Here is a 21,803-nt window from a genome sequence, read left to right on the forward strand (position 1 = left end):
TCCAGAATCACCCTTAGCTACCCCGCAGGACTCTCTGGTTCCCAAAGGTTGAAGAAGACATTCAAGGATGGGTAAGCCTCATTCTCTGTCAGCACACCACTTTAGATCACTCTTTGCCTGGATCTGAAACTCCTTAGACTCAGGCCGAGTCTGGTATTCGTCCCTTTCACTATGTAGCGTACTCCATGTTACAGCCAGAAACCCCCTACTCCAGACCATGCTCTTTCCTCTAGACGCCATTTATGGTAAGAGCCATGTCCCCCTCTGAGACCCTAAAAGTCTCCTGTCAGTGCTCTTTCCTCTCAACCTTAATACATCTATGAGCTACATTAGTGGCTTGGAATCCAACTTGAATTTGGTCTCCCAGAGTTTCTTGCAGAGCAACAGAGCCTTTTCCATTCCACAATATAGTGGTAGGGTGGGACGGTAATGCAGGAATGTATCAGTGGTCATCTCCTGATCTCTCACATAAGTGTTATGACGAATATAACTCAAATGAATCTGGTGGAATTGTTCTGAGGATTCTGTGGCTGCAGATTTCCTCCAGTGAACTGTAACCTCCCTGGCTGCACAGATTCCCTCACGATTCAAGCAATATGGAGAAGCGTTCCATAGCATAACACATTGGAACCCCTCTGCCACAGACCTTCACTCTACTAAAAGCAAAGGAAGGGGAATTTGAGGAGCTGTTATATAATGCTGATAGCATTTTCTACTTGTGGGTGAGGGAAGGTGGGGTGAACAGAATGAGGAAAAACTGCCCCAAACTTTGAATAGTATGCTTGTCGCTTGTGATGCCTTGTGACACTTCTGAATTGTAAAGCCCTGCACCTGTACATGGTGCTGTTTATTTTAACCATCCAGTATACACAGCCGTTTATACATGTACTTATACATGAATCTCTACAATAAACGTAATAAACAATGTTTGTTCTCCCTTATATTGCCTTATATTGATGGCAACATGTGGTGTACAGGTGACAAATATTGGCATTATTGTAAAAGGCGGAGAGGAAGAGTCAGGCTAAGTGGACAATTCTCTCAAACTGACTCAGTTTTCCATGGACATTTTACAATAAAGTCAGGCAACCATACACAGATTTCTTGTAAAACAATCCAAACCTTCTTCAGAATAAATGCTGTCTCCAAACAGTAATTATGAAGACACCTCAGTCCAGTGCACCCAAACAATTGAAGATTTTGGCTACTTTGATGGAATTTCAAGCTGCAACCTTACTTTTTTAAAACAAATGATTGGAAACACCACATGTCCCGCCAGGTTGAAATCCCAACATTTGAAACAATAACACAGAAATTGAAGAGATGTGATGGGGCCAGTCTGTACTAGTTTCAATAGTTTACAAAGATGTTGACTTAGGTCTTGTCTTGAAGAAGAAAAGAACAGAATCTACAAAGCCACACTAAAGGGTTAATTAAATGGTTATATTTATTCCTCTGAATCATTCACCGAACACAGACTGTTTGAGAGATATCATAGATTGTTCACTGTACACAGCCTGCTTGAGCGACATCACGTAGAGTTAATTAGAAGACAGACTGTTTGATAGATATCATAGATTGTTCACAGCCTGCTTGAGCGACATCACGTAGAGTTAGTTAGAAGACAGACTGTTTGAGAGATATCATAGATTGTTCACTGTACACAGCCTGCTTGAACGACATCACGTAGAGTTAATTAGAAGACAGACTGTTTGAGAGATACCATAGATTGTTCACTGTAAACAGCCTGCTTGAGCGACATCGCGTAGAGTTAGTTAGAAGACAGACTGTTTGAGAGATATCATAGAGTGTTCCCTGTACACAGCCTGCTTGAGCGACATCACGTAGAATTAATTAGAAGACAGACTGTTTGAGAGATATCATAGATTGTTCACTGTAAACAGCCTGCTTGAGCAACATCGCGTAGAGTTAGTTAGAAGACAGACTGTTTGAGAGATATCATAGAGTGTTCCCTGTACACAGCTTGCTTGAGTGACATCACATAGAGTTAGTTAGAAGCGATGGTGTCTGCAATCCAGGCGTTGTAGTTGCACACCTTGGTGTACACTCCAGGGTTGTTTTTCTGAGCGCAGCCGTATCCCCAGGAGACAACACCCTGGAGCTCACCGTTGCAGACCACTGGGCCACCGGAGTCACCCTGAGGATACAAAGGAATAACAAGGGATTTTTAGGAAAATTATGCAAAAAAACATAGATTTGACATTGTTAAATGTATTGATGTATTCATCACTGTCCGCTATAAGGCATCTTGGCCTTGCATAAGCACCAAACATTTGGGGACAAAGAGTTAGTCGTTGGATAGGAGCAGTACGATTTTGAAAGCCTTCCCGGTGGCAAGGTGTTGGCCCCAGTAAACGCAGAGGGCAGGAGACTGCGGCCAGAGCTGCAAAGGCACCTCAGCCTTTCTCTGTGAGCTGGACTTCAGGTGGAACCAACAGACCTTTGTTTGCTGATCTCAGATGTGTGTTTGTTGTTGGAGTTTGTTAAGACGGAAACTGTTGCCCGTGCCATGATATGTACGATGAACTCTCCATTAATTGTAAAATACTTTGCCATATAATAGAACTGGGCTGAAATTTGTGTAAATCCACATTCGAGTTGATAGTAAAAGTGTACACATTAATTTTACCGCTATAGGGACGATAAATGGTTGAGATATCTGATACAGTCAACTCCAGGTTCCCCTTCCATTCCTGTGTCCAGCGCAATCCTCAAGCTAACCCTTAACTGTTGCTTTTTCCCCCCATTATCCTAACCTTAGCAGCATGCCTTGTCACCAATTGGAAAGATCTTTGATATTTGTGCTTTGATTAAAACATTCAGTTTTCCATTTCACTGTGTGTCCTTCCTTTCGCAAGATTCTTAACATCTTTTATATACTTCATGGAATCAATTTTACACACATTTGAGTGGCTCGCCGTCCATAAGAAGGATTGAATGCACCAGTGGAGTTGTGGAGTTGTGGAGTTGGGGTGTGGACGTACAAGTTGAGGAACTTCCTATAGTATGGAGAATGTGGTCATTGTCAGTGTGGACATCTAATTGTAATTGGTTATTTATAAGAAGCTTAATACCTAGAGGTTTCTAAGCGCGTTCCTTGGTATCTAACCTGTGTTGCTCCACATCGTCTTGTTTCCAAGTTGAGTGCGTTGCCCCTGAGCTATCCTCCCGAGAAACTGGAGCCATCAGGCGTGACATTCTTTAGTTTTTTTTTGTTTTTTTGTGCGTATTTATAACGTGCTTAATACCCAGAGGTTTCTAAGCGCGGACCCGGGAATCGACCCGGTGTTGCTTCTTGTCGTCTTGTTTCCAAGGCGAGCACGTTGCCTTGCTATGTCCTCTCCAAGGATGGGTCAGTCATGGGTTGGAGAGCAGTCTATGATGAAATGCAGGGCAGTAACACATGGTATTCCCCACAATCAGAGTACAGGCCCCTATGGTAATGGGTATCATGTTAGCACGTAGCAGAAAATCAGACTTGGTGTATGTTCGCAGGTAGGGAACGGTGTAAGTCACACCGTCTGCAGTTGCAAAGCTTTTTAGTTAGAGACCACAAGGTGTAGGTGAACATTGATTAGTGAACGCATTAGGGAGAATATAGGGATATGTGCTAGCAGGCAGGTGGGTGCATCAGTTAGGGCTATGCCAGGTGGCCTGGCATACATTAGGAGTTGCAGTGTTTGGTTGTTCAAATGACTAGGCCGCAGTTGGTAGCTAGAATGTCGTTGGTAAATCAGACTTCCTTTCTGTTCCCACCGTAGGTGCACAGGCAGGGCCATCGAGCTTAGAGGTGGTGTCAAGTGCTGCGCAGTGATTGGCTCAAGGTGTAGGGTGCAGCAGTATCCCAAGCTTCGAACAAAGAACAGTAAACTGACTGAGCAAATGAAGCCCATACATTTGAGAAATTTGTCTCCAGCGAGTGGTGTCTTCGTGGTCACATGCTCTCATAGGAGGAAGGGAATGACGTGTCCCATAGATGCAACATGTTTGCAAACAGGATGAGACATATCGGGGTAGGAGGGCAACCTTTCTGGTTGCATGGGAATGAGACGAGGCATCTGCCATTGTGGCCAGACTGTTTACACCTCACAAGGGATTGGTCGGATGTGAGGGACGAAACACACCATTAGAGACTCAAGGATGGGTTGACCAATGGGGAAAGGGGCCCAATGCAGCAAATGTAGTGAAAACTACCAGCCAATGGGCATATAGAATTCTGGTGGAGTCAGACATGAGGTCATAGACAGAGAAGCTGGACTTGTGTTGTGACAGGGATAGATTTGACCCAATAGGGCCAACTAATGTATGGTTTTCTTTAGGGGAATAATGATATAACCAATGAGAGGGTATAGATTTACATGTTTCTTGCAACTGTTTCAACTTCATGGATGTGGTCTTATCCTTTATATAGGGACATTTAATGTAAGTGTGTTGAATGAAGCTTGTTTTCTTCCCAGCCGAAATTGCACGTAACACAGCTTGTTTTTCTTGCAATGTGGGCACTCTTTATCGCTCTTTGGATTGTTTTTTGGTTGGTTTAGGTTTTGGGCCTACCCTACAGTGGTAGGTGTATTATTTCAAACAAGAGCACAGCTCGAGTTCTCCTCGACACGGTCACAAGCCAGTACGTGGAACATACTTTATTGTTGAGGGACACTTAATCGATGATTGCATCACCTCCTCCAATCAGCTACGCAGGCATCAGAGATACAGCAACGGGGATCAAAATGTGATCAGATATGTACAATGTTCTCTATGCCATCCCTCCACAACACCTCTAAGCACCCACCTCTGCCTTGTGCCTTAGAGTTTTCTACCAAATCAATGAAGCTACCACATGACAACTCGAAAATGCAAACACAGTACTTTGTGTTCCTCTCATTAACTCTCCCGGCTCTACCCATATGCCACGCCCCTATATCCTTTGCTTTGCTTTGACAGTGTATGGAGGGGTGGGCACCCCACAGCCACCATGCAGTCTGAGTCGCTGTTGAGCTCACATCTGCCATTCCCTACCTGTCCCTGATTCCCAGAGACCGGTGGCAAGAAAATAAAGGTATGGCCCAGGGATAGAGGGGGGGGCAATTGTCAGGACAATGCCGATCCTGTTGTCCATCGCTTAATGGCAAAGACAGACATGAGCAGTGGTCTTCCCTTTCTAATGATTTAAGGTGTGTTCAAACCATACACAAGAGTACCCAGGTACTGAAGAGCAAGGCGTTAGCCAGAAAGTACATTCTTTATATAAGTTAGACATAGTGTTTTTCCTAAATCCTTACAGGATAAACATACAGCCGCAATATGAGGGTAATGGACATAGCCTTGATATGACATGTTAGTCAGCGTCATGTAGCTTGAGTTCCTTCATAGCTCATAGCATCAAAGTGATGTCCACTTACTCCAAAGCATACCAGTGGCACTGCCACTTCCCACATAAAGGTGCCCAGTGTATTAGAGTACTGCTGCTTGCCTTGTATTGAGGTGGCATATCCACTTGCTGGGCTAATGACACAAGTGGTGCCAATCATTCTACTTTGTTGTGGCAGATGCCGCTTCTCTAGAACTGCTTGACTCCAGGATCTTATGGCTTCACCCTGGACCTCACTTCTGATGATGACCCAAATACACCTAGGGAAAACCTGCTGGTTCCTGTATAGCATCACCCTCTAGTGGCCATCTATTGTGGTACTTTCTTAATAAACTTCCCTCTTTCATGAGATTCTGAAGCATGTCCCCTACTCGATGTTACAATATGTGCACCTCTTATGGCTGCTAGAAGTTCATGTTCAAGATGGCTTTTCTAGAATATGTTTGAAACCAGAAATCCTATCGCCTGGGCTTGATTTTGTTGCACTAATGTCAGATAATTTCTAAGTGATCTCTACTGGTGCATGCACAGAGATTTGAGATGCAAATTTGCATCTCTCTAGCCTCCCATATTCGTAATGAGTCCTACTGCTCCCTTGCAAAGAACCACAAAGACACAGGTTGCATGCATGGTGGTCGGTTACCTGGCAGGAATCCTTGCCGCCCTCCAGGAATCCGGCGCAGATCATGTTCTCAGTGATTTGACCAGGATAAGATTTGCGACAATCGTTATCACTCAGGATTGGTGCAATGAGGCACTGGAGGAGATCAGGATAGTTACCTGTGGGAGAGGATTATAGGAGCATAGGTTTAATTCTCATAAATGAAATAACATGTTCATCCTGCTCTTCATTCCATGGTGTCCGTGCTTTGTAGTCAAGTTCTGGAAACTCAGGTGAAAAAGAACAACTGTCATGCAGAACAACATCGACAAATTCACAAATGGCCTTCGTGGTACTAGAGCCCTCTCTGGTGTCTCTGATGGCAACACTAGATAATTAATAGTCAGGAATGCAGCAACATTTACATCACACCAAAAGATATTTTGGTGATGACATCATGTGTCATTCTAAATGATACCATCAGGTCCAGGAGGATAGCTCAGGGACAACACATTCGTCTTAGAAATAAAACAACGCAGAGCAACCAGTTTCGGAATCCCGACCCTGCGCTTAGAGACTGGTCCCCGTCACATTATAAAACATTAATTAACTTAATTAATCTGCTGTATTACTCCTTTGCATTGGGTTTGTGCCTTCTGTATTGGTGCAAACGAGAAAAGAAAAGAGGGATTCTCGGCGGCCATCATGAATCCAAAGCTTTCTATTTACCATGTTTAATTATTAGTCTCCATTAAACAACTGCATTAGATACAAACATCATTTGAGGGTTCTATGAAGAAACTTTTTATTTTTCGGAAAATCGTAGCAGAATGCTTGCACTGACCCTCTCCAAGACATCAAAATGTGCACCCAAAAGAGAATCTAGCATTATTGACGTCATCAGAGCGCGTCAAAAACCATATCCAAGATTCCTTCAAAGGGAAAAATGTGATATTATCAAATAACCCTAGCTTTGAATTTTGAAAACAACACTGTTACAGATATTTCAAGGCTTTGGTTGACCACAAATATATGGGCACCAACACAATGGCCCCAAAATGTAACTCCATCAATGGAGTTGCATTTTTTCCGGCACCCGGCAATGAGGAATTAACGGGTTATTCCGACATTGTCGGACCCGGTAATTCCTGCATTGCCGGGTGCTGGTGCCTGTCAGTCCCCATTCCCATTTCAGCCCCATAGAGTTCAATGGGAATGGGGAGGTCGGATGCTGACAGGCACCCGCGAGCACAGCTCATAGTATGGCTGACCGGGATCTACAATACCAACATGCTTACCGGTACCGTAGTTCCCGGACCGCCATGCTTATAATGAGGTCAAATGTAACCAAAAATCAGTCACAACACTTTGAAAACTTTGCTTTGTGAATAGCTTGTTGAAAGAAAAGTCTTCCATCAAATCAAAAGTGAAAATTCTCTTTGCATGGAGTTGGCTGGACCAGTAAATGTCCTCCACCTGTCACGGTGGAGCAAGTGTGCAGCTTCAGTGCCGTGTGCCGCCCGCCATTTTCCTGATGGGGCTTGAGCAATGTGTCTACGCCCGGCCCCATTAGCCTGAGATAGTGGCGAGGCACAGAATTCAAAGGTCAGACATTGAGATCAGGATCCCAGGAGCTGGTGGTCAACTATGGTTAATGGCAGACTCAGCAGGGTCCCGACGCCATGCCAGACATGGGGTTGGTGGTGACGGCCTTGGAGCTGCAGAACTATTGAGCCACCCCCGGAAGGAAGCACAGCGTGAAGTCGAGTGCCTTCGGCCTTCGTTGCGCAGTGGGTAAAGGTTCTAGGCCTGGGAGAACTGTGACTGTGATACTGAAGACGGGTGAGCACTAAATCATTTTCTTGTCTTTCTCTCCCCTCTGGGAATGATCCTTTTTCACGGATACCATGGCAGGAACATGTGGGCGTATTCCCTGAATCACCATATCTCAACCAGCCGCCCAGTGTTGCATGATTCTGGAGGACTTTCTCTGTGGGGCCTGGGCAAAGTGACAGCCTAGATGTCTCTGGGCTAGGTGCGCTGTATAAATGTTTAAATAAAATAAAATAAATAAATAAACAGCCCAGCCTGCGGAGGTCTCCATCCCAGAGAGGGGATTATCCCCTTATGCCCCCTGGAGGTCTCCCTCCCAGAGAGGGGATTATATCCTTATGCCCGCAGGAGATCTCCCTCCCAGAGAGGGGATTATCCCCTTATGCCCCTGGAGGTCTCCCTCCTAGAGAGGGGATTATCCCCTTATGCCCCCTGGAGGTCTCCCTCCCAGAGAGGGGATTATCCCCTTATGCCCTCGGGAGATCTCCCTCCCAGAGAGGGGATTATCCCCTTATGCTCGTGGGAGATCTCCCTCCCAGAGAGGGGATTATCCCCCTATGCCCGCGGGAGATCTCCCTCCCAGAGAGGGGATTATCCCCTTATGCCTCCTGGAGGTCTCCTTCCCAGCAAGGGGATTATCCCCTTATGCCTCCTGGATGGGGGTCTCCCTCCCAGCGAGGGGATTATCCCCTTGTGTCTCATCAGTGTTTCTTCCTGAACGGGCTGCATTGTCCCGGAGGTTCTTTCACTATAGTCGGCAGGGCTTTTTAACGCACCTAATACCGTACCTTAGTTCGGTTTATAAGAGCGGATCCAGGATTCCAACCTCTGTTACTCTGCCTGTTATTGCGTTGCCCCTGTGCTATCCTCTGTTCACTCTGACCGAACGGAGGATAGCACAGGGGCAATGTGCTGGTCTTGGAAACAAGACAACGCAGAGCAACAGCCCCTTCCATGGACTCTGCCTTCCTGCTGGACCATGTGATGTCGACTTTTTTTTGCACCTATATTGGACTGTTTCCGATATTTGGGCCTTTATGTTTTCGTTTTTTCCTTTTCTCTACTTCATTTATCAAAATAGACTACACCTGCTTTCAAGTGCCATTGACGTGCCTGTGGGTGAATGAGCACTCTCTATAATGACCTACCGTCCCATACCATACCATACCATACCATACCATTGATATGGACATGGAAGACCAGCACAAGGTCCGTGAGAATAAGTGTGCTATACAAGACTTGTGCGCTAACCTTACTTGTAACCAATGAGCGATAATGTTAACTTCTAAAGAAGTCACTATTTCTGGAACCGAGTGCCAGACACCAATGGCAAAATATTAACCTGACGGATATGTAATACGTGTGCCTATGCACAAAGAGGCATTGCAATGGAGTGGGTGGGGCTCATGGATATGCATCACTCTGTTTTACATACTATGCAAGGCGACCCACCCACCCCAGAGATGTCTTATTTACACATCCACATTGCTCACAGCTGTGACTCTTTCCAGAATTATTAATCTGAAGGAAGTATTTTCTATTGGGAACATGTTATTTTTTTGGGGTTGTGATTTATCAAGATGCTGGTGTTCAGCTCCCTGCTGCTGTAACCTTCAGAACATGTCACGTGGCTCTGCATTTGTTTTAAAATCCAAGCTTAATTGAAGCCATTCTGATTCTTGTGAAGTTCAAGCATCGGGAAATTGAAGAGAGTGTGAATGGTTCTGTGTAAACGTCCTGTCATCCTTTGAGTGTTTTTGAGGAATTAAGTTTCAGTAAAAGCATTAAGAGCAAGAACATCATGGGAAACACTCCAATTCATTTTTAGAATTAATCCTTCAAATATTTGCACCTAAACAATGACAAAAATTGACCTGAGAAAGATTTGCAGTTAGAAAAGTGAGCAAATGTTTCAATCAATTTCCCCAGAAAGTTCTGTGTGGCACAATTATGATCTGAAAAGAATGTGCTCAAAGAACCTCAGAATGGCTCAGATATCTCTCTGTTATGACCTGGTATACAATTTAGAAAATAAAGTCATAGAATACTAAAATGTTAAGAAGCAAAAAGGAGACATTGGTCTCATGTTCGAAAATGTCTAAACAAATACGTATGGCAGCACGTGTTGCGTGCTGTGCTGGTACTTACTGCCACTGCTGAGGGTGTTGCCCCAGCCTGAGATCAAACATTCTGTTCCAGCAGCTGCACATTGGGTGGGCAGCGCGACGGCCTGGACGCGAGCGCTGAAGGTGGCTGGTGCTTCGAGCTTGATGAGCATGATGTCGTTATCGAGGGTCCTAGAGCTGTACTTGGGGTGTCTGATCACTTTGGCTGAGTTGATGAACAGTTCACTTCCCTCCAGAACTTCGATGTTGTGCTCCCCGAGTCTGACCTGGATGCGGCTGTGGAGGGACGGGTAAACAGTCATGGCATAGAACATAGAGGCTTAAAATTGTGGCGATATCCCTATAGGTGCATTGTGTAAGGTTGTCATCAATTTAGGAAATCTGTGTGGATATGTAGAGCATATATTTACTCACATGTGAATGGTAGCATTTATCATCAATCTAGCCAATAGGACAGCCTCAAAGCGCGTGCTCTCGATCAGCAGTATTCTCAAACTGGAAGCAGATCACAAAATGGCCTCCTCTACACTTCTCAACCTGGAAGCAGATCATAAAATGGCCTCCTCTACGCTTCTCAACCTGGAAATAGATCATAAAATGGCCTCCTCTACACTTCTCAACCTGGAAGCAGATCATAAAATGGCCTCCTCTACGCTTCTCAACCTGGAAGAAGATCATAAAATGGCCTCCTCTACGCTTCTTAACCTGGAAATAGATCATAAAATGGCCTCCTCTACGCTTCTTAACCCGGAAGCAGATCATAAGATGGCCTCCTCTACGCTTCTTAACCTGGAAATAGATCATAAAATGGCCTCCTCTTCACTTCTTAACTTGGAAGCAAATCATAAGATGGCCTCCTCTAGGCTTGGCAGAAGAATGGCACCCCATCCCTGAATGTATTCAGTTAAGAGGATGTTTTGGGCTGGTTACAGCAATCTATTTTGCCATTGAAGGTACATGTGGAAGGGCGGGGTGTGCCGTTCCTGGGGCATGTCCTCAGCTCACCTCTGAACAGGAATTAATCTCTGATTTCAGTGTCATTACTAAATACACCTTGCGACAGACTAAACATGTGAGGGACTTAGCAGCTGACTTATTTGCATTTTGATCTTAACTAAACATAAAAAACGTTTTTTTATGAAATATGTATTATCATTTTCTTTTCACCATAATTGATGGCTAAAACTCGAAAAAATTATATAATGTATTCTGCTTCTAAATATTTTCAAATGCCCATATTTCATCAAAAGGAAGTGGAGAGTTGCGTCTGACGTCAGTCTAACATCAACAGATGGATGTTTGAGAAAAAAACAATTCTGGTTAGAAACTCCAGGAACTCTGGAGACTTTAGAGCAGAATGGATTAATCAGTGAATAATCAGTGAATAATGAAGGCTGGATGAAACTGTCATGTTAATCAAAGAAGAATTTGCCCACATGTGTGCCAGTCACACACTTCTAGTGGTTTAGGTAATTGCCTCAACACTGCATGATCAAACTAGAGATTATGGGGACAGCGCACCCAGCATAAGTAATACAAGCCAAAATGTCAAATGGAAAGTGACAATTTAGTGGAAGGACTCAAGGTGGATGCATAGATACACCTATAAAGCTGTATCAAGTATGGTTACACATCGAACAGTTTTGCGAACAACAGAGGATCCTTGTTCACAAATGTGTTGGATTCCAAATTTCAAATTAATGATTTATTGTATTGTTTATGCTCTTTATTTTACATACTTCTTCTAATAAAAGTCTCATTCTACCCTCCTTGTGTCAATTGAGAACTGAGCAAGCATAGCTGTGTGCTTAAAATTATATTTTGGCATGTCTTTATGTTAGGATATGAAATGTATTTTTCAATTGAATTGATAGTTTCGGTGAACTAAATGTGTCTAATGACATGTTTTGCAAGAGGTTTCTGATCTATGGTGTCAACTTACGATTTGTAGCAGTGGGCAGCGGACACGACCCACTCGCTGTTAATCACGGATCCACCGCAGAAGTGGTAGCCGGCGTTCAGGGATGCCTGGTAGGGGACCGAGTGTTCAGGGCAAGTGTAGCCCCCCACGATCTTGTCATCATCTTGGAAAGGGAACGCAGCTGAAAACAAGAACATTTATAGGTGGATGTTTGACAGAGAAGAACGAATCATCAATTTGTATAGCCTTCTAGACGAAGGGAGGGGTCATTATCATGAGATAACGACTCGCCAGCAAGTTCCCTGCGGCCATATGTTAGGGAAGGGTAATTATCGAACTGGTAAAGACCCCTCCTGAGTTCTATAAGGATTTTAGCACATAGTGGTAGAAGGAGAGCGTTCTTTAGAGTTTTGGTTGTGAAGAAGACTGGGTAAAGTAAATAGACAACTCAGTAAATTAATTGTGGTTTTATTTTGTAATATTTAAACATTTGTCCTCATAAAGCAAACACTTTTAATTGCAAACTTGGTTTAACTGAAAAGTGTTTCACATGAGCATGCATTTGCTGTCATGTGAAAGTAAACAGTCTCTGCATAAGAAAGAGTTAGCACTTTCCCTTAATGTAGTTTTCTCTTTCATGTGTTAGACAAGAGGTTGCTGCAAAAAAATATCCTCTTGGAGATCAAGTATGTTGTTCAAAGAAATATTGCCTGGGAATTGCGTTGTTGTTTTGAAGACAGAATGTTCAGAGTTCAGTCATTACAGGTAGTTATTGACTGCACTCTAAATATTCTGATTGGTGTATATGTAGTCAATAACAATATCAATGTGCTACTGCACAATATTTACCTCCAACATTGCCTTTTGTCTTAATTTGCCCAGATGTTTCTGTGTTGTTGTTTTCTTGCAAACTGCCTTTCTCCGATTTCCAGTGAAATTCCAATTGTATTAATGATTTCAAAATAATCGACTGCAGGTAAGCTAGACATGTTCAGATAGGTTTCTGCAATGATGTGAAAGCCAGACAGTCACGTGATTGACCCTGTCACACCCCCACACTCTGACATTGGCAGAGCCGCCTTGTCTTGGGATGTAAACACATTGAAAGCCATTGGTGGAGGTTGACTTCTGAAACACGCCGACTTCATCTTAGTGCCCCCCACCTCCTGCTAGCCTTGTCACCCTGATGCTGAACAAGTGGTAGTGTCACATTACAAACAAATGAACACGCGTGGAGTGCTCGTGCAGGAGCTGCACTCTGCATTGCCACTGCACTTTTGAAACAAGGTGTCACAGCTCCAGCACACAGATGGCTCTTTTAGCAAAGGGGCCCGACTCGTGTGCCAAGTGTGGCCTTGGCATCAAGAGGGTTGGGCAATCCCCCCAGGTGTCAAGAAGAAAAGAACCTGACACTTTACAAAATGCGGATGAGGGCCCTTGCACCATATGTGCAGATATGGCAATATGTGTAAGGAACTTGGGGTTGGTCACCCTGAGTAACCTAGGGGCAAACAGACGTGGACTCCCTGCTCACTGTGCTCAGAGAGGCACAGCTTCACCTCACTGATGAGGCCCAACAAGGCTGAAACACGTGTATGGGGTTGCTGGTGGTACTCTTGTTCAGAGAGGAATTGCCATAGCATTTCGGTGCTGGACTGCCCATCTGGGCGGGACAAAGACTGATATGCAAATGGTATTTCCCATCTGTGAAAGGTACAGTGAGCAAAAAGCGTGTGCTGCAAACTCTCATCTTGGAACAGGTTATCATGCCATGTTCTTTGCCTGCTACCTTTTTTGACAAATCTGGCAATATGTCTGCACGCCAAGCTCAGTCGAAGGCGCGTGCAGTCTGCACTTGTTACCTGCTTTCAGCTGGCCAGATGCAAGTTGGGCGTGGCAGTTTCGAAAATGCTGATGCCCTCATTGGTGGGAGTTTGTTTGGTCACGGAAATAATTTTATTGTAATGAGCAGCAAATGACACCTGCTGTGTATGATTTATTTGCAGAGAACTGAGGGATTTGCAGCTAAAGTCCATCCGTAACAACATGGATTGCTTCCCATCCACGGATGGCCCCGTCCCACCTGGGCAGAGGGCACCTCCTGAGTTGCATGTGTTTTGCTTGCGATGAACGCAAGGAGCGAGTCCCACATGCGATTCCCTGAGTCCCACAGGATTCAAACGTGTCCCACATGCGATTCCCTGAGTCCCACAGGATTCAAACGTGTCCCACATGCGATTACCTGAGTCCCACAGGATTCAAACGTGACCGCGGTGGGTGCACTACCTCTAATTCCAAAACGCCCCAATCAAATATTGTGTGCAGTAATGTGAGCACACGTGCATCGTATGCAGTGACATCGCTGCCGCATGCAGGCAAAACTGGAAGCATGTTGGATAATTACATGCATGTGAAATCCTCCACCCCTGGCAGGAACCACCAGCTCTTGCCCAGCCCTCGCCACCCGGAGGGCATCGGGGAACAGGAGGTGTCAGATGGGTTCCCTGCAGGTGGGGTGCATCGCTGTCCACCTCACACATTCCCCAAACTGTGCATGCCATTAGAATCCATTTAGAGAGCCATGTGGCAGTGCTGGCCCACACAGAACAAGGCTTTTTGTGGCAGTGCAAAACTCTTCTGCATAATTGACACTGTGTAGTGAAGGCATAGCCAGGCATCCAATCATGTGGAGAAAAGCAGAGCCAGATCTGAGGTTCCTGGTGGGTTAATATCGTATGAGCTTATCCTGGAGAAATGTGGGTCCAGTGTTGTGAGGGAACAGTGAGTGATGCACATGGCTTTAAAGGTAGTATGTCAACCATTAAGTCAACCAATAAGGAGCCAGTGTAGGACTAATAAGTTCTCTAGGTAAGAGGCCAATGAGGACACGGGCAACAGCGTTTTGGATTCATTGCAGTTTCCTGTGCAGGAATGCCGGGGCATCGAGATAAATGCATTCTATGCGTGAGAGTATGATGGCACGGATAGCAGAGATGTGGGTAGGTGAGTTGTAGGAAGATTTGCCTGAGGATGCGTGGGTGGAAGAAGCAGGTTTTGGCACAGAGTTGATGTGTTTGGAGAGGGATAGATTTGAGATCAGCGTGCAGCTGAGGTTTTTCAATGAAGTGGAAGTTGTCTGGGGTGTGGTGGTCCTAGGGAGTGTGGTCAAGAGGTTGATTGGGGAAGGAGAGCAGGTTTGCTGCATACTAGGATTTCTGATTTGCTCTGGTTGAGGAGGAGGTAGTCGGTTGTCATCCAGTGGTCAATATCAGAAAGGCAGGATGAGAGGTTGGGCAAGCAGAAACTGGCAATTTGTGTGTTGTGAGGAGGATCTGGGTGTCGTCTATGTAGATGTAACAGATGAGGTTATGAGATTGGATGAGAGCAGGGATAGGGCTAAGGTATATATTAATGAGGAGGGGAGATGAGGACACTCCTGGCAGATCAGAGGGATGGAGAGCTAAGTCAGCCCTACCACAGGATTAAAACTTGCCAAGGGCATGCAAGGCTACTTGCATGCTGGAGACAAACAACACCTGACATGTGTAGCTATCCACCCCTGGCATAACCTTGACTGTAATTACCACTAAACATGATACAATGCCTTGACCCGACTCTCAATACAATGTTCTGTTAACTCACCGGCTGCTCCCAGGAGGGCGAATAGAAGGAGGCACTGCATGATGGCTGGGTGTCAAGTAGAGGTGTGGAAGGAGTGCTACATGGGTGCCATATTTATACGAGCAAAATAATCATATCTGCATCTATCAAGGTCTTCCAGCAGCTGGGCGGTCTCCATATTGTTGACTCTTTGTCTAAATTTAGCAGCTGTTCATGGAAATGCCTACAAGAACAGGTATCAAGGTGAGCAATTAATAGTGTGTATTGCACCTGCTTCAGATAGTGGCGAGCACCTGGGAAGGTCCAGAGGTGTTAACTTCAGTAGATATGAATACAAATTAACTTAAAAAATAATATTAACACACCATCTTTGTACATTTCAACTTTTTATAAGGTGCCCAAATAAAACTATGACCTTTCAATCTTCAGATCATTTGGGAATATTACTAGGGAATCATCGTCCAACAGCTTTGCTCCCCAACTGTTACTTACCAACCATATCTCCTGAACTTCTCTTTGAGGCCTTCCAACATGAACTCAACAGATTGTTGGGTGTCCGAGAACCTCTTACGACCACGAGGGCCAGAGCCACTCACAGCCAACACAAAATGGTCCAATATAGAATTGAGTGACATGAGTAACCCGGGCAAGAAGCTGGAGTGTAAATGGAAGACAAGGCTCCCGGTGGATGAAAAGACAGCTCGAAAGTATAAAGAACACACTTGTCACGGAGAAGATACCACTGCCAAATAAAGGATTTGTTCCAAACACGGATTGCAAATGTTCTGAACACAAACAGGGATCTTTTAAACATGTGCAAAGATCGTACACCTTCAAATGCTCTGAAGTCAAACAGAAAGACCCACACGGAAGTTGATGAATGAAATAACAGACTTTTCTATTTACAAAATCATCAATTTCAAGCAGATCAACAGGTCCAACCCAACTCCAGTCCTGGGCCTCCAGAGAAAAGGATAATTAACGCCTCACCCTGTCCAATTCCTTTCAAACTGTCATTAAGATGGCATCATGAACATAGCCTCTGGTATGATGGCATCCTTTGCTCAAATAAACTGCATTAGGCTCTTCTCAAACCGCTCTCTGCACTCTCTCTCCTCTTGCAAGCTCTACACTGAAGCAGGTGCCGAGCATGCCATTCTTTACATTAAACACCCTACAACCTTCCCCAGCGTATGCCACAGCGATAACCTTCCATTATGAGCAAGATTCTTGGAAAGAGCTGCACGTAAACCTTGAGGGTCTTCATTCAACAAGGGGTACCTGGTTAAATGCAGTGTCAATGAGAGAGGATCTCATTTACTCCTTGGACGATAACACATCTGAGCTTTCTGCTGATTTTACAATGGTCGATCACTCTAAATTCTTTATTGCTAAAATCATGTCATGAGGGTTGTGTGGGAGGCACTCATATGGTGTAGAGGTTTCTCCAGAATAGCCCTTTGCTTCTAAAACAAGGAATGTCCAGTCCAAGCATTGGCCTGCACCCTATGGAACGGCCAGGGCAGCCTCGATTTGACCACGGGCTCTCCAAGTGCAGCCAACTAGGCCAGGCTAAGGATTTAATTCCCTTCCCAAAGGCTATAAAACTGTGCAGGTAATGTATACGTGCACTTGGCAGTAGAACAATAACTGAAGACTAAATTCACTCCGTAGTCATCATCTCAGAGATCTGCAGGGTAATGCTGGCATGACAGATCCAATGAAGGGACCATGCTTTAGTGTGCTGGCATGCCCACATCCCCGGCAGAGCCACAGAAAATATCCAGGGCCTCTGTGGGAATGGTGCCGGTTGCCCAGAGTGCTGCGCTGAGCCTCAGCCTCTCTGTTTTTGTGCAGGGTAGCCCACCCCGGAAAAAAAACCTGACCTTGCTATTGAGTGAAAACTTAGCTACATTTTGGCTTCAATGGCGGGAAGACATAGTGGTTCAGCCACATTGCCTACTAGCAGTTCTCCTGAACCTGACAGCACCTCTCAACCATATGCTGGTGACAAGTCTAAAAGGTGCAGTTCTGTTGTGTCACTTTTACCAACTTGCCCTTTAGGTGTAGTATTTTTCAGAGGACAAGGGGGGCAAGCAAAGGATATAACGAGTGGAGGGACCCCTTGTTATCTCTCTCTGATATTCGTTTCTGGTTTTCTTGCTCTCCCACAGGGTGCAACAGCTGAGGCTGGCGCTCTAGCCCAGGGGGTCTAATGCTATATGTCCTATCAAAAAAAGTAAGGTGAGAGTTGCTGTAGTAGAACAGTACTCAGGACCCTCTTATCTGGCCTCACACTGGACGTTGAGAAAAAATCTCAAACCAGCCTTATTCAACTGACTTGTGGCTGTCTCCTGATAACTATTGACCATGTACCTTGCTTGACCTGACATCATGGCGCGATTTCTGGTTTCCAGCATATAAGAAGTATGGGGGCGGGACTTCCTGAAGAGGCGTTCAGCTGCTCCTCTTCACACCATACTTGACCTGATATCGCTGTACCTTTATTATTCTACTTTGTAACCCCACTACCCCTTTTCTCTTCCTGTTTCCCATCCTTTCACTAACGCAGCGCCCTGAACCCTATGGGTTTGGCACGCTCTACATATTACAAAATAAATAAAATGAATAAATTATGTTTATTCTGTGATAAATGGATGCTTTGTGAGACATGCCTAACTGCCTAACTCCGGTCACATCTGGGTTTGTTCCTAGTTCATTTAAGATGTTTCTCATCTGTGTCACCTGGCGCTTTGCCCCCTGTTGGCGCCCTGATTTGTGCCACCTTACATCCAGATGGCCTCTATTCTCCATCCCTTTGGGTTGCTTATTCTGATTTAAGCATTGATTAGAGGGGTGCTGGGGGTTCCAGAAGGTCTCTACCTGAATACAGTGTAGCTGACTTACTGTTATGATGTGTGAAGAGGCTCATTATGAGGGACTTGAGGTGTGCGTCCCTCTAAGTGGAGTTCCGCTCTACCATGAGTATAGCTCTGTTGCTTGTTCTTGTCAGCGTCTCTGTGGATTGTTAGGTGTCGGGTGTTAGACATTTCTGTGCTTCCCTGGGAATGGTACTCAGGTTACCATCTCATTTCTGAGTCCTTCAAGTGCTTCTGTGAAGGCCATGGCTAGAATATACCTGACCATTGCTTGGGACTTGCCCGTGGAATTAGCGTTACTGCCCGGACCTGCAGCGATATTAGCGCCACATCACAACCTGGTGTGAACACGCACAGCAATCCGGAGGTAACACTAATAACACCCAGCGGAATTCGCGCTGAAACCAGGTACTTTGCCGAAATTCCAGCACTAATAGCGGTACCACCGTCCCCTGCTAGCGCTGTTAGCGCCGGCAGAAATAGCGCCATCTCTAGAACGGGAAGCATGGTGGTGGTCACCTTTAAAAACTGAATCCAACCTGAATGGTCCACTTCCTGCAGCCATCCAAAACCTGAAAGTCACTGGCAGCATGTCTCTGGGGCAGACATGTGGGAAGGTGCCAGACCGGCTCCAAAAGCCAAATTTAGTGAGGGTCGTAGCCCACTGTGAGGAGCTATATGGGAGCAGACAGCGCAAGAACTGAGGCCAGCGCAAGAACCGCCATCTGGCTGGCAATAAGCAAGAAGGTAACTGCAGTAGGCAATGTCCCCAGGACTGCCGCAAGGGTCGGGGTGCAGAGGCTCTTCTCCCAACACCGACAGGAGGCCATGGCAACAGGAGGTGGTACCATCAAGCCCCTAGTCCTGACGCCATTGGAGGAGAAGTGTTTTAGCATCCTCGACATGGAGGGTATACAGGGAGTCGGTGAGCGGAGGTGGGTGCCAGTAGCCAGGAGGCAGGAGGTGAGTCATCCCACCACCAATCCACACAGCAAATGAACATGCATACATGTCAGCCTAGCACAAAACGGGACACATGCCAGCAGACCCAGCAGCTGGGACGGCCAATCAGGCGAAAGTCACAAGGTACCACATCAGCCACCCTCAACGGCAGCCTGGGGTGTAAGGCACCAAGTGGACGCATGAGTGTTCTGCAGTGAGAAGGTGTGGCAAGAGACCAATCCAAGGGCAATGCATGAAACACCCCTACTGGTGCACTCCGTGCCAGCAGGATTGCGGTGCATGAGCAACCATGACAGCGCGCATCAGTCACACCAACATGTTGCAGGCCCAGTTGGCCTGCCCCATGCTGGCATGGCAGACGAAGCCCTTGGAAGAACATGACCCCGTGGACCTACAAGGGTGCAGCATGCCAAACACAAAACAAGACAGCATACCGCCACAGACAAAGCCACCATACACACTCCCACAAGGCATGTGTCACCAGTGGAGGGGATGTGGGGGCATGAAGACTTTCGACCATCCTATGTGCTGCCATTACTGAGGCTGTGCCTGAATGCCAGCACTTTCCATGAGAGCATGCTACAATATGCATGACCCTGCAAGACCACATGCATGTATGCAAAACCCAGTGAGCTGCCCCTGCATGGACATCTCACATTCACTGCACACAGGCCAAAGGCCACCTGGCCATGGGTCACACACACATAGCTGCAACCATTCCTACAATGATGCGGCCACATGCAATGTCCCCTGAACAGCAATGCCCATCTGGACAAATGGGTGGGGAGTCACTCTGTACAATAGCTTATGTGACTTGCATGCCAACCCACGGGAACGCACCATATCTGACAACATTTCATTTGTCCCCTACAGGCACTCAGGCAGCTCCAGATGAAACTGAGGAGGATGAGGGGGCAGGGCAATTGGGAACTGATGCCTCCAGGCACTGATGGTCCACCACCATCCCTGAAGGGCGGCCACATGCAACACTAAAGCACAAGTCCCTCAAACCCACACCTGGACCCAGCAAGGCCAAGCATGCTGGTGGCAGCACAGACTCTGCGCCAACCCCACATGCCACCAGGACCACCTAAGCTGTTTAATTTGGAGGTGTGGGTAAGTAACACTGCTGTTGCTGTGTAGGGGAGTGTGATGCGGTTGAGCTGCCGAAGCAGGAAGTGCAGGTAAGTAACACCACTGCCAACTTGTAGGCAAGCATTCTGCAGGCAAGCCATCGAAGAGGGAAGGGCAGTTAAGTAACAGTGCTAGCACGGTGTAGGTAAGTGTGATGCAGGTGAGCTGCCAAAGCAGGAAGTGCAGATAAGTAGAACCGGTGCCGCAGTGTAGGTAAGCATGCTGCAGGCAAGCCACTGAAACAGGAAAAGTGGTTAAGTAATGCCACTACAGCGGTGTAAGGAAACGTGCTGTCAGGATGTCAATAGTTACTTTCACACTAATCTGGAATCTCAGAGCTTCATACTGTTTGGGATGCCTTAATGACTATTTTATAGAGGTAAATTAGAATGAAATAGTATAGTATCAGTGTAAAGGGAGCACAGCGTAATCCACTACCCCTCCCCAACCACAGAATCTAAATGGAGAATGTCCCTCTCACTTTGGTTGGCATGGGTTCCTGATTTTGTCAAGAACAGCGCTTCACTAGGCAGCCAATGGAGGGAAGAGGCTTAGGGAGTGGTTGCGGATAGAGAAGGGAGTTTAGGAATACCAGAAAGAGGGTTGAGAAGTTAGTGGATGGGCATGTGAGGAAGAAACATACTTTTTCAATATATATATATGAACATATATATTTTGGTTTGAACTATCTTCAGCTACCACTTATACCATTTATAGATTTCTTGTTATTCACCATACTCTATTTCTCATTTGTTAATTAGGAGCAATACTTCTCTTTTTATCAGCCTGCCTTTTGTACTTTGCCTTTGCATTCTCCAGATTTTGTCTGGCTCTCCTCTGTTTCTCAAGAATCACCTGTTTACAAACCAACATTAACAGGGCAGGCAAGTCTTCCGGTATACAGTTATTATCAGCTCCATATAGCACATATTGGGGGACATTTCCAAAAATGTATGTTCTGTGTTGTTATACACAAAATCTGCCAGAAATAGGGCTGACACCCAGCAATCAGTGGTCTCTGGCAGTAGGTACCTCAGTTACTGTTACATGGTCTGTTTGATCCTTTCCGTTTGCCCGTTCGTTTGAGGATGGTAACTGGTAGACAGGGGAAAGGTGATTCCCAGCATGTCACAAAAGGCCCTCCAGAACCTCGATATAAACTGGGAACTACAATCTGCCTGCTTCTACTTTCCGCCCTTTGCAACTTATCCAGAACAGGACTGCGAGACTTGTTCTTGGCTTCAAGCACAGGGATTGTATCTCTCCAGGAATGAAATCTCTGCACTGGCTCCCTGTGGCTGCAAGGATTAAGTTCAAAACCCTCTTCATTGTTCAC

The 21,803-nt window shown here is 45.8% G+C and overlaps 1 protein-coding gene across 1 annotated transcript; it reads right to left on the minus strand.

Annotated features, from left to right (window-relative positions):
- Nucleotides 1-1,429: 1,429 nt before the first annotated feature.
- Nucleotides 1,430-15,580, minus strand: LOC138580105 (trypsin-like). Its single transcript, XM_069650383.1, has 5 exons — nucleotides 15,513-15,580; nucleotides 11,892-12,051; nucleotides 9,972-10,225; nucleotides 6,033-6,169; nucleotides 1,430-2,158 (listed from the first exon to the last, which is right to left on the minus strand). The coding sequence occupies exons 1-5, from the start codon at nucleotides 15,550-15,552 to the stop codon at nucleotides 2,009-2,011; spliced, it is 741 nt and encodes a 246-aa protein (XP_069506484.1). The 5' UTR covers nucleotides 15,553-15,580; the 3' UTR covers nucleotides 1,430-2,008.
- Nucleotides 15,581-21,803: the final 6,223 nt, after the last annotated feature.

The sequence above is a fragment of the Ambystoma mexicanum genome, chromosome 3p, assembly GCF_040938575.1.
Source record: "Ambystoma mexicanum isolate Mex_15411 chromosome 3p, UKY_AmexF1_1, whole genome shotgun sequence".
In the NCBI taxonomy this organism is placed as follows: domain Eukaryota; kingdom Metazoa; phylum Chordata; class Amphibia; order Caudata; family Ambystomatidae; genus Ambystoma; species Ambystoma mexicanum.

Bases quoted from the DNA above. Each gene is read 5' to 3' on its own strand.
- LOC138580105 (XM_069650383.1), bottom strand. From the start codon at position 15,552: ATGCAGTGCCTCCTTCTATTCGCCCTCCTGGGAGCAGCCG. The intron at 12,052-15,512 runs GTGAGTTAACAG...TCTTGTTTTCAG, and splicing joins CGCCCTCCTGGGAGCAGCCG to CTGCGTTCCCTTTCCAAGAT. The intron at 10,226-11,891 runs GTAAGTTGACAC...GTCCCTCCACAG, and splicing joins GCTGCCCACTGCTACAAATC to CCGCATCCAGGTCAGACTCG.